Raw genomic sequence first — 11,109 nt, 5'->3', positions numbered from 1 at the left:
TACCATTCCTCGCAAACGATGTATCTGTTATTTCAGTTGAATAAAGTCCTTATGTTTTTCAAAAAAAAACTCTGATGCCAAGCTAGCTCAACCTTGAATTATGTATACTCCCTCTCTCTCTCAGTTTATAGGGCGTGCACGTACCCCTAGGTCGTCAATTTGATCAACCTAATACAAGTTATATATTACAAAAAATATACCAATATAAACTTCAGTTCTATTTTCAAATGCTATAATTTTTGTGTTATATAGTTTATATTAGGATGATAAAATTGACAACCTAGGTATACGTGCAGGACTTGTAAACTAAAACGGAGGTAGTATGTCTATCATTCCTTCTTCCCGGACTTGGTTTTAATTTCGGGGAAGCCAATTACTACGCTAGGCCCTGATGCACTTACCTCGTCCCCCTTAGGCCTTGTACAATGGGAGGTGCTTAGAGAGATGCTTAGAAAAATAAACCGGGTTTTTCGAAGCATCGGTGCCTATTTCTAAGCGTCTATCTTGTACAAATAAGCACCGGTGCTTAAAAAAACCTGGTTTATTTCTCTAAACACCTCCCCTAAGCACCTCCCATTATACAAGGCCTTAGAATCATCCCTGGAATCCTGATTAAAGAGAGTGGTGTCTCTAAAGCCAGTGCCACCTGTTTCTTTGGGTTTAGTGATCAAGTCAAAGTATCCCACGCCCAACAACACTTTGCTGACCCTCATCCTCTCCCCCACCAAAAAATCCTAATAAGTTTCCTGTAATCATCATGGAACCTTGTAGTCACCTTAAAAATCCCCATTACAAAAGTTCATATACAGCCAGGCTACAGATTTAACAAGGATCTCCTTTCCACCCATAGAAAGATATTTTTCATTCCAGGGAGAGAATCTTTTAGCAAACAGGTCTTTAATGGGCTGAAAACATGTGCTTTCCATCAAAACCACTAGGTGTGACTTAGCAAAATCCTTTTGATGTCAACCTGTATATCTGTAGGACTAGCCAACATACTTGCTCATCCTATGAAACAAGCTAGTTTTTTTTTTCAACCAGGCTAACCCCTTTCCAATAATCGCTCAACCTGTATATTTAGTTCTTACAAGAGCAACAAACTGGAAAAGAGAGGCAGCAAGTTGGGCGAAACACGCTCTGAATGATCGGCATCGAAGCACTCCCACGGGGCCAAAACCTGCTACCACCTGCAACCACAACATTAGAGTTCAAAGCAGTAGAGAGAACTATATAGAGACCAATGGACCACAGCGTTCAAAGGAGCAGAAAAACTACAGCACAGCGTCAGGCATCAGCAACACACAAGACTCCTTGATCACCAGCTCCACGCACCCTGTCGGCTCCAGCCGGAGCATCAAGTATCTTACCAGCAAGCGACGTCACCATCGCCATCGCCATCAACTGATTGACCGCTTCCTCAAGCTTGGCTTTATCACCTCCTTTCAGAAGACCTGCCCAAAATAAAAGGAAGGAGCACACCGTGAATAAACAAACTAGCTACTACTTAATCGAGGATAATCAGTGAAGTGAGTACGACACCCCTCACCGTCACTATATATACTACTCCTCTCCATACTCATCCCACTCATGACCGTCGGCTTCCTTGATGGTGAAGTCATTGCTACCAAGGTACATGCAGTCCTCCTCGAGTCCATCAGCCACAGTGTCCGTAACAAATTCGCTATTAGTTAGTATGCGATCATTGTCGTACTCCTCTGGATAGTCGACATTTTCGAATAAATCTTCCCCGCGAACCATCTTCCCAAACTCCACCTCGTGCCCATGGAATCCCTCCCCACTAGCTGGGTGTACAATCCTGATCCCTTCTTGCTCGCAGAAAAGGCAGCGCACTGGTTCTGCCAAACGTATGCAGACCACAATTAGTAATCATAGCATGGATGTACATGCACTTAATTTTTTCAACAACAAAATGGGCAACATTGGTATTTAACCTAGGGGATATATAAACATATCCTTTCTATCTTGACTTCAGAAGTTAGATTCTGGTGAGCTGACTGTGTTAGCGGTACGTAAACTGTACCGTTTCCAAGGACTGTGAGTCTATCATATATATATATATAAATATTATCATATACTCCCTCCGTCCCGAAAAGCTTGTCGCTCAAATGGATGGATATATCCATCCATTTGAGCGACAAACTTAGTGCTAGATATATCCATCCATTTGAGCGACAAGCTTTTTGGGACGGAGGGAGTATATGGAGCCGTGTGTGTTATGAGCATCAGAACAGTTAATGAAGATCCTTATCAATCTGATGAAAAAAGAATCTTAAACGAAAGAACGTACCAGCCCCTGGTAGTGGAAACTCCACAGGGCAGCATAGAAGCTGACTATCCTGGTCGTCGTTCTTGTTGCTAAGCTCGGCAAAGAAGAGTACTGGAACTGAACCTACAGAGCCAACATTCCGGGTCACCAGAAAGTTGGCATGTGTGTGATGGTAGTAGTCATTTTCAACAGGATCTTTTTTCTTTTGCATCATGATGGAGTGCATACTCTCGTCAGGACCAGACACATATGTATTCACACCGCAGACCACATGAAGCTGATAACAGGCTTGTTCCTATAAGATGGCAAAACAAAAACAAGCAAATCAGCAAATGTGGCATAGAATTAAGAGAAAACTAATTGCTCATCTTTTAAAACAACTTTGCTCTTATAGCTCTACTTATTTGCGAACTACTCTACATCTCCCACCAACAATGCTTGTACTGCCACCCAACCCATTGGTCCAAGTGTTAGCTCAAATCATGCACTCAAACAAAAATCGTCTTGGCCTTGTCCAAACTCTGTTTACATGGTGCTGTGGTGGCCACGGCTCAGCGGGATAATCAAAAGGAATACCTAAATGGACATTATGGGCTTATCACAAGAAATGCAGCACATTCAGACAAGCTAATAAGCGTTGATGGAGGTCGGTAGCAGAAAGTTCCACCACATGTTATGATCAAGCAGGCCTTCTAACTGATGGAATTTCTATTAAAAAGTACTTAGGTGTCCGTGGGGTAAATTATTAATCAAAGGAGGTCAGTAGCAAGTTCCACCAGCTGTTTTGATCAAGTAGGATTTTGGTTGATGGAATTTGGACACAAACAAATATAGATGTACCTGAGGGATAAACTAACTCACCAAATTCTGCACCTCATATCTGCTTAGTGCAGCCCTGATCTTTCTGGAGATTCTTTTATGAGCCCTTCGCTGTATACGTCCCTCATACATGGTAAGCTCGAACCGTCGTTTATAAATGGCAACTGGTTGCTTCTGATGGGCTACCATGCCAGTGGAACGGAAAGCAGATGACAATAGCATGGCAAGCTGCTGGACACATTGAGAAGAGAGCTGTTGTTGGCCCCCATTATCTGACAGCAGTGACAGGACTGCAGGCGTCTTGCAAGAGCTGAGGAATGCTGCTTGGGCATCAGGTCTGTGGTGCCATGCCGCAGTTGCAGCCGCCCTGAAGGCTTCTTGTTCTCCATGGACACTGCTGCAGTGCTTTGTCGCGGCCAAGTTGAGATCCGTGTCGAGCAGGAACCTTATGGCCTGATCGGCATTGAGATCTCTGTCATGGGTGCAGAGGAACGAGACAAGTCCGTAGAAGGATTGTGCTTCAATCCGCATCAGGTTCAAGGTGCCGAGAATGTCGAGCTCATCCAGTTGACTCAGTGGTGGGAAGGTGGCTTCGTACCAGATGGTATTGACGATGATGTTGGTGACAGGGTCGAAAGGGCCGTAGCAATGGCCAGCCTTGAGCATGCTACGGTGGTAACAAGACCGCAGCTCGCCACCCGGCATCCTGGCGAGTGCCTGCAGGTAGAAACCATGGATCGTATGTAGGAGCACTCGCCTCAGTGACCAGGAATACTGATGAGTCACCTTGGCGGCTTGCTTACTGCGACGGGCGGCAAGCTCCCATGGCCTGATGAGGCTGCTGCCAATGCCATCGACATATGGCTGCTGCTTGGCCAGAGTTTGGAGGATGTCGCCGGGGGAATTGAGCAAGGAGACGGCCTTCTCCAGGGTGTCGAGGGAGGAGCACAAGGACAGCCAAACGCCTGCGAGCTCGGAGGGACACGGATGCTTGGCGGCCACCATTGCGCACTTGAGAGCGAGTTTGAGGGCGCCGTTGGTGGCCGTGGAACCTGGGCGGAAGCACGTGGTGCGGCGGTCCTCGATGACGATGCGCGCGGCAACGAGCGGGTCGGCTTCGGCGAGGACAAGGTACCTGACGGCCTCCCAGTCGGTGAGGTGAGGGAAGAAGCAGGTGAGGAAGGCGACGAGGCCATCGAGGGAGCGCTGCTTCATGTCCTTGTCGACGCCGGCGAGCGCCGAGGCCCCGTCGACGGGATCTGCCGAGGCGGCAAGCATGGCGCTGACGACTATGTTGGAGACCGGATCGAGCAGGCCGACGCAGGTCGCCGCGTCGAGGAACCGTAGCAGATCGGGGTGCGAGGCGAGCAGCTTGACGGCCTCGTCGCGGTGGAGCTCGATCTTGCGGAGAAGGAGTGATGTGTCCTGCTCCCTCTCCTCCCACGGCAGGGCGCCATCATCAGACAGCGACGTACCGTAGACGCGGAGATGGCCGGTGGCGGCGGCTCTCAGGTTGGCCATGGCCGGAGAGCTCGCCGGAGACCCAGCGATAGAGGTTTGGGGGATTTGGGGACGGAATTCTGTTGCGGGATGGAACCCTACCTCTGTTTCACTTCTTGGGCCGGCCCATTATATGACTTTCTTTTTTTGTTTTGATCATCTTTTTTTGTTCTTTCCATGCCGTTTTTATTAGTTGTTTCCTTTTTCCTTTTTCTAAAAAAAACTTGTTTCTTTTTTCCTGTTTTTATATTTTGTTTTATATTCCTTTCGTTTTTTTCCTTTTCTATATGTTCATTTCCCTTTTGTTCTATAGGATTGCATTTTATTTGCTCATAATTATTGTTTGTTTGGTTTTGTTTCCAATTTCATTTTTTCTTAGTTTTTATCTCTGTTTTTTCTCTTCTTTTGTCATTTTGTTTTTCACAAGGAGATGTGTCAAATTATTGCCCTCAAAATGCTCAAATCTTGGATACATCTTCAATACTTTGTTGTAGTAAATGTGATGGCCCATATGAGCACACGCTTTTTGAGTTAGATAGGCTTGTGACAGAATCTTAAACATGTCATGTTGGTGATGGCCACTTAACATTGCAAAATAAACACAACAACTAAAATATGAATGTATCAACTCCTTCATCATGCGTTAAACCATTAAATCCTTGGTAGAAGGTCGGTGCCGGCCTTAGCGTTGAGGCCGACAATGGCCTTGCCAAAGCCCTAGGTGCAAATGGATCGATCCATTGGGGGTGGGGGTTATTTTTCTTCTTTATTTTGACAAAGGATGTCCTTTTAGAAGAGGAGGTTGTGAGGGGGAGGGGATTTCATTAGGGTTATCGATTCCGGGCCTAGGCCTAATTCACCATAACTCGTCCTGCATTGTGGACTTGAGGGAGCAACTCATCATATTTCATTTTTCTCGTGGGGAGCAACCCATAAAAATTCACATGCCTTGCCTCAATCAATTTGATTCATCCATATGTGTGTTTAGCTATCTAACCAATACACCCTATGTTTGGTTTTCTTTACTATATTGAACTCTATTGTTGTGGTTGCCAGTGGTAACACGTTTTCGCTCCATAACTTCGACGGCGATCACTCACAATGAGTTTTTTGCTATTTGCCCTTGTTTTACTTCCTGGGTTTTTTTGCTACTGTCACGGACTGGTGGAGCTTCGATAAGGCCGAATGGGTCGTGGCCCACTTAGCATTTTGACATGTATACACTATGTTTTTTACTCATAGGCCTTTTAACATGAGCAAACGGGCTATTTAGTTCTATTAGGACCGCCCAACCTGCCCAACAATGTGTTGGGGAACGTTGCATAAAATAAAAAATTTCCTACGTTCACCATGATCAATCTATGGAGTCATCTAGCAACGAGAGAGGGGAGTGCATCTACATACCCTTGTAGATTGCGTGCGGAAGCGTTCAAGAGAACGGGGTTGAGGGAGTCGTACTCGTCGTGATCCAAATCACCGGAGATCCTAGCGCCGAACGGACGACACCTCAGCGTTCAACACACGTACGGTTGGGAAGACTTCTCCTCCTTCTTGATCCAGCAAGGGGGAAGGAGAGGTTGATGAAGATCCAGCAGCACGACGGCGTGGTGGTGGATGCAGCAGCGATCACGGCACGGCTTCGCCAAGCTTCTGCGAGAGGGAGAGGTGTTGTAGGGGAGAGGGAGGCGCCAGAGACTTGGGGTGCGGTTGCCCTCCCTCCCCACCCCCCTCTTTATATAGGCCCCCGGGGGGCGCCGGCCCTAGGAGATGAGATGTCCAAGTGGGGGCGGCGGCCAAGGGGGTGGCTTGCCCCCCAAGGCAAGTGGAGGCGCCCCCCACCCCTAGGGTTTCCAACCCTAGGCGTAGAAGGGGGCCAAGGGGGGCGCACCAGCCCACCAGGGGCTGGTTCCCCTCCCCACTTCAGCCCATGGGGCCTTCCGGGATAGGTGGCCCCACCAGGTGGACCCCCGGGACCCTTTCGGTGGTCCCGGTACAATACCGGTGACCCCCAAAACTTTCCCGATGGCCGAAACTGCACTTCCTATATATAATTCTTCACCTCCGGACCATCCGAAACTCCTCGTGACGTCCGGGATCTCATCCGGGACTCCGAACAACTTTCGGGTTGCTGCATACTCATATCTCTACAACCCTAGCGTCACGGAACCTTAAGTGTGTAGACCCTACGGGTTCGGGAGACATGCAGACATGACCGAGACGCCTCTCCGGTCAATAAACAACAGCTGGATCTGGATACCCATGTTGGCTCCCACATGCTCCTCGATGATCTCATCGGATGAACCACGATGTCGAGGATTCAATCAATCGCGTATACAATTCCCTTTGTCAATCGGTACGTTACTTGCCCGAGACTCGATCGTCGGTATCCCAATACCTCGTTCAATCTCGTTACCGGCAAGTCACTTTACTCGTACCGTAATGCATGATCCCGTGACCAGACACTTGGTCACATTGAGCTCATTTGATGATGCATTACCGAGTGGGCCCAGAGATACCTCTCCGTCATACGGAGTGACAAATCCCAGTCTTGATTCGTGCCAACCCAACAGACACTTTCGGAGATACCCGTAGTGCACCTTTATATATAGTCACCCAGTTACGTTGTGACGTTTGGCACACCCAAACACTACAAGAAATATGTCAACTTGTGACCTTGACTATTGGTCACTGAAAGGTCATTGTTTTTCATTTGCGACCTTTTTTGACCAAAAACAGAAGGTCAAAAGCTGAGGGTCGTTAACTGACTATAGCGACCTTTCTTCTGGAATGGTCGAAGATGTTTATGACCAAAATATGTCCACTATGGCGTTTTGGTCACTAGCAACCTCCCCATGCCATGTAGGCATCCAGCATGGCAAGCTGACATGGCACAAGATTCAGCCCGGTCCAATTCGATTTTCTACATGGGCCTAGCCCAACAATTCGGCCTATTTGTGTTTTTTTCTGTCAATTTTTGGTCAGGTTCATGGGCCAAGCCCTACAATTCGGCCTTTTTATTTTCTGGGCTTAGGCCATTTTGCATTCCATTTCATTCAGCCTTTTGTTTTTGTTTTTCATAAATGCACAATATTTCAGTCCACTATTGTTTGGGCCATAGCCTTTTTAGAGCCCAAATATTATTCGATCCAATAGACGAACATTCAGCCTTTTTCATTCACAGATTTCAATTTTACACATTTCAACAGCAAACAATCAATAATTCTCACAATTAAATGATCAAATCCAAAAATCACTCTATGAAACTCAGAACAGCACATCTGCATGATCTATCAAGTGACACACAATCAGAAACAAATACAGAGGCACCAAAACTATTGTGCACATCTCCAAGCTTCTTATAATCTTCAGTCACAGCAGCAGCCACCTCGGTCGCTTGTCTCGCGCTGGCGAAACTTGACATGAAAATATATTATGAACAGACCATTCAAGAAAATGACATTTATTTAGAATGATAACACAAATTGAGCTAGCTAGTACCATGCTTTTTGTTCTCCAACTAGTTAAAATGAGATACTCACTCATACAAGAAAATAGATACACAGTGCAAGAGATACCAAAACAGATACACAAGTTGAGATGTAGCAGGCAAATTCATCAAGTATATATCATGATGTGTATTCATCATATAGCTGTTGAGATCCACCAATGCTCAATGCCAAAAATGTAAGATAATGGTTATGGAAAATAGTAAACTTGTAACCAGATTTAAAACAAACAGAACAGTAAGGTGATGCCATGACCAAATGCAAACCAGAATGCTTTTAATAAAATGGATTGCTTCTAGCTATTGTAGTAACGACATGTAGGTTCCATCAGGCCATGATCAAGTACTCCAAACCATTGCATGCTTTGCAAAATAAAATACTAGATGAATGTCACTAACAGGAGCACTAGGTGATTAATGGAACAAGACATGGCATTGTATGTCTGAAGACAGGTGTTGCTTGCCGATGTTCTTCGCATAACTATAGGCTGACCGTCAAGTTAGCATTACACAAAGCGAAAAGGAAAGTGAAAAAGACATGGCAGCCTATAGCTATGCTGAGAACATAGACAAGCAGCACTTGTCTTCAGATATTGTTGGCTTGCAGCCACAGGTATCCTTGCTTCATGTCAGGTCCAGTAACTCTTTATGTGCACATCAAGGCAGAATAGCAGCCTCGGTCGTCCAGCCGCAATCCAGCCGCACTTCGCTGCAGGAAAACAAACAAATGGCTAAAGCATCTTGGTAGAAACATGATAAAAAAAACTGCTAAATAGACACTAGCAGCAAAAATATAAATCAAATTTTCTATGACACAACAGTAACATCTTTAAGTAAAGTAAATTCCATGGCATAAACACATCAATTCATTCTATTTGTGTGTCTTGTAGGTCTGAAACTACTCAACTACTATACGTGTGTAGTACTATGTCAGTAAGCAGCAGAGGAGATTTCATTGCTATCTAGCCTCTAAGAAATTTCATAAACAGATGAAGTTAAGCTGTCCATACACACAGCCACCTGGTACCTTGCAAAAGCCCCCAATGTAAACCATTAACAGATGAAGTAAAGCTAACACCACACGGTCTAAACACACAAGGAAAACCCCATCTCTAGAGAGAAATGGACGCAGGCTCCACATTATCACCACGCAAGCACATTCCGAAACTTGTGGCAGGGCATGGAGAGGGAGAGAGCACTCACTTGGCTTGAGCCTTGCCCTTGGGGAGGACGGTGTGGTCCACGGCCGCCTGATCTTCCATGCCTCGTTGATCTAAATCTATGAAAGGAATCAGCACAAGAATAAACCCAACCACCAAATCACCAAGCAGGATGCAGAGGAACCGGGCGAAACTCGAAGTCGAAGTACCAAATGCCGAGGACGACGAGGGATAGGACCAGGACGCCCGCTCGCAGTCGGTGGTGGCGACCATGTCCATGACGGCCTCCGTCCCGGGCCGCGGGATGAGCACGCCGTCCCGGACGGCGACCACCAGGTCCTTCTAGTGCTCGTTCCCGAGCGGCCCGCGGAGGAGGTAGGGCGCCGCCAGATCGCTGCTGGACGGGGCAGGGGCGGAGGCGTCGGCGAGGAGCCAACGGAGATGGTGGTGGAGGTGCGGCGCCGAGGGCGGGATGAGCGCAGCGGCCCTGCGGCGGAAGGCGGCGAGTGAGGCCTCCGGGACGGGGTGGGTCGACGGGTGGAGGAAGAGCGGGCGTCCTCCGGAGGCGAGGAGGAGCGGAGTGGGTGGTGGCGCACGGGCGCGGGCGGCGGGATCGGCTTGAGGTAGGTGGCGACAGCGAGGACTGGATCTGAATCGGGGGAGAGGGGAGAGGGGACGGGAGGAGTGGAGTTAGGGTTTGGGCTGCGGGTGGGTGGGTGTATGGATGGATAGATGGATGGATGTGTGCCATGTCATCAATCCATGGCACAAACATCTCCACCAATGAAAATTAAACTTATGTATATGTGTTTTTTTCTTTTTGTTTCTCTTCTTTGTTTTCACCTATGTGAAGAGCCTGTCAAATATTAGTTATAAAATTGGACCACAACAATTTTCAAAAATATTCGACCATGTTTTATGTACAAATGGACCAAATGGTTCCCTCTTAAAAGTTTTTCGTCCAACTCTCGTCCATTTTTCGAGTGTTCAAAAATGAGTTTTTTGTGAAGAACCTAGCAAATATTTGTTGCAAATTTGGACCAAATAAATTTTATAAAATTTTAGGCCATATTTAATGTATAATTGACCAAATGGTTGGGTGTCAAAAAATTTGATCAACCACTCGTGAAAAAGACAAATTCCCGCCCATTCAACTCGAAGCGGGTCAAATTTGAACTGTAGTTGCCTCATAGTTTGCTCTTTATTTTCCCAAAAAACATTTTTAGGTACAAAATGATCTTTTTAATTATAGAAACACCAAAAGTTTTCCTAGACTCAACCACTAGCTAGGAACGGTGAAGCCCGCCGTTTTGACCGCATTTTGAAACAGGCATAAAAAATTGGAAAAAAATCAAAAAATTGGAAAATCTTCCCATTGTGTCATTATATGTGACCAAGTTTCCAGGAAAAATAATAAACTTGTAATACGATAATTATTTTAAAAAAGTGTTCTCAGAAATGAGCTATCAAGCGTGAAGATTCATGGCTTTCAAGCCAAATGATCAATCTTATGGCCACATTCATGGCATAGTTTGTTGAAATGATCTCATATTGTGCACAAGGGTGCATCTTGAAATTCCAAACAATGTTGCCTAAGGGATTTTTCACTTTCATTGCACGGAAAATTCATTTTTCATTTTCCGAGTGCCCAAAAGGAGGTTTTTTTGTGAAGGACCTACCAAATAATTATTGTAAAATTGGACCAAATCATTTTTTATAAAATACTAGGCCATATATAATTCACAATTGACAAAATGGTTGGGTGAAAAAAGTTTTGATCTACCTCTGGTGAAAAAGACAAATTGCCGTCGATTCAGCTGGAAACGGGTCAAATTTGA

At 46.0% G+C, this 11,109-nt stretch overlaps 1 protein-coding gene across 2 annotated transcripts; it reads right to left on the bottom strand.

The window, feature by feature from the left end:
- Positions 1-771: 771 nt before the first annotated feature.
- LOC123110245 (uncharacterized) lies at positions 772-4,714 on the bottom strand. 2 transcript variants are annotated; one of them, XR_006453240.1, is made up of 5 exons: positions 3,149-4,714; positions 2,309-2,582; positions 1,547-1,856; positions 1,368-1,451; positions 772-1,187 (listed from the first exon to the last, which is right to left on the bottom strand). XR_006453240.1 is itself a non-coding variant. In XM_044530721.1 (4 exons), exons 1-3 carry the CDS (start codon positions 4,625-4,627, stop codon positions 1,561-1,563), a joined length of 2,049 nt encoding a protein of 682 aa, XP_044386656.1. In that variant the 5' UTR covers positions 4,628-4,714; the 3' UTR covers positions 772-1,451; positions 1,547-1,560. The 2 variants fall into 2 exon arrangements, 1 of the variants encoding a protein (XP_044386656.1); XM_044530721.1 differs by having other exon boundaries at positions 772-1,451.
- Between the last annotated feature and the right edge of the window lie 6,395 nt (positions 4,715-11,109).

Source organism: Triticum aestivum, chromosome 5B, assembly GCF_018294505.1.
Source record: "Triticum aestivum cultivar Chinese Spring chromosome 5B, IWGSC CS RefSeq v2.1, whole genome shotgun sequence".
Classification (NCBI taxonomy): Eukaryota; Viridiplantae; Streptophyta; class Magnoliopsida; order Poales; family Poaceae; genus Triticum; species Triticum aestivum.
Note: the sequence above shows the minus strand (reverse complement) of the source record. Positions and strands in the feature narration are given on the sequence as shown.

Bases quoted from the DNA above. Each gene is read 5' to 3' on its own strand.
- LOC123110245 (XM_044530721.1), bottom strand. From the start codon at position 4,627: ATGGCCAACCTGAGAGCCGCCGCCACCGGCCATCTCCGCGTCTACGGT. The intron at 2,583-3,148 runs GTGAGTTAGTTT...GCCATCTTATAG, and splicing joins GATATGAGGTGCAGAATTTG to GAACAAGCCTGTTATCAGCT. The intron at 1,857-2,308 runs GTACGTTCTTTC...TACGTTTGGCAG, and splicing joins GTTTCCACTACCAGGGGCTG to AACCAGTGCGCTGCCTTTTC.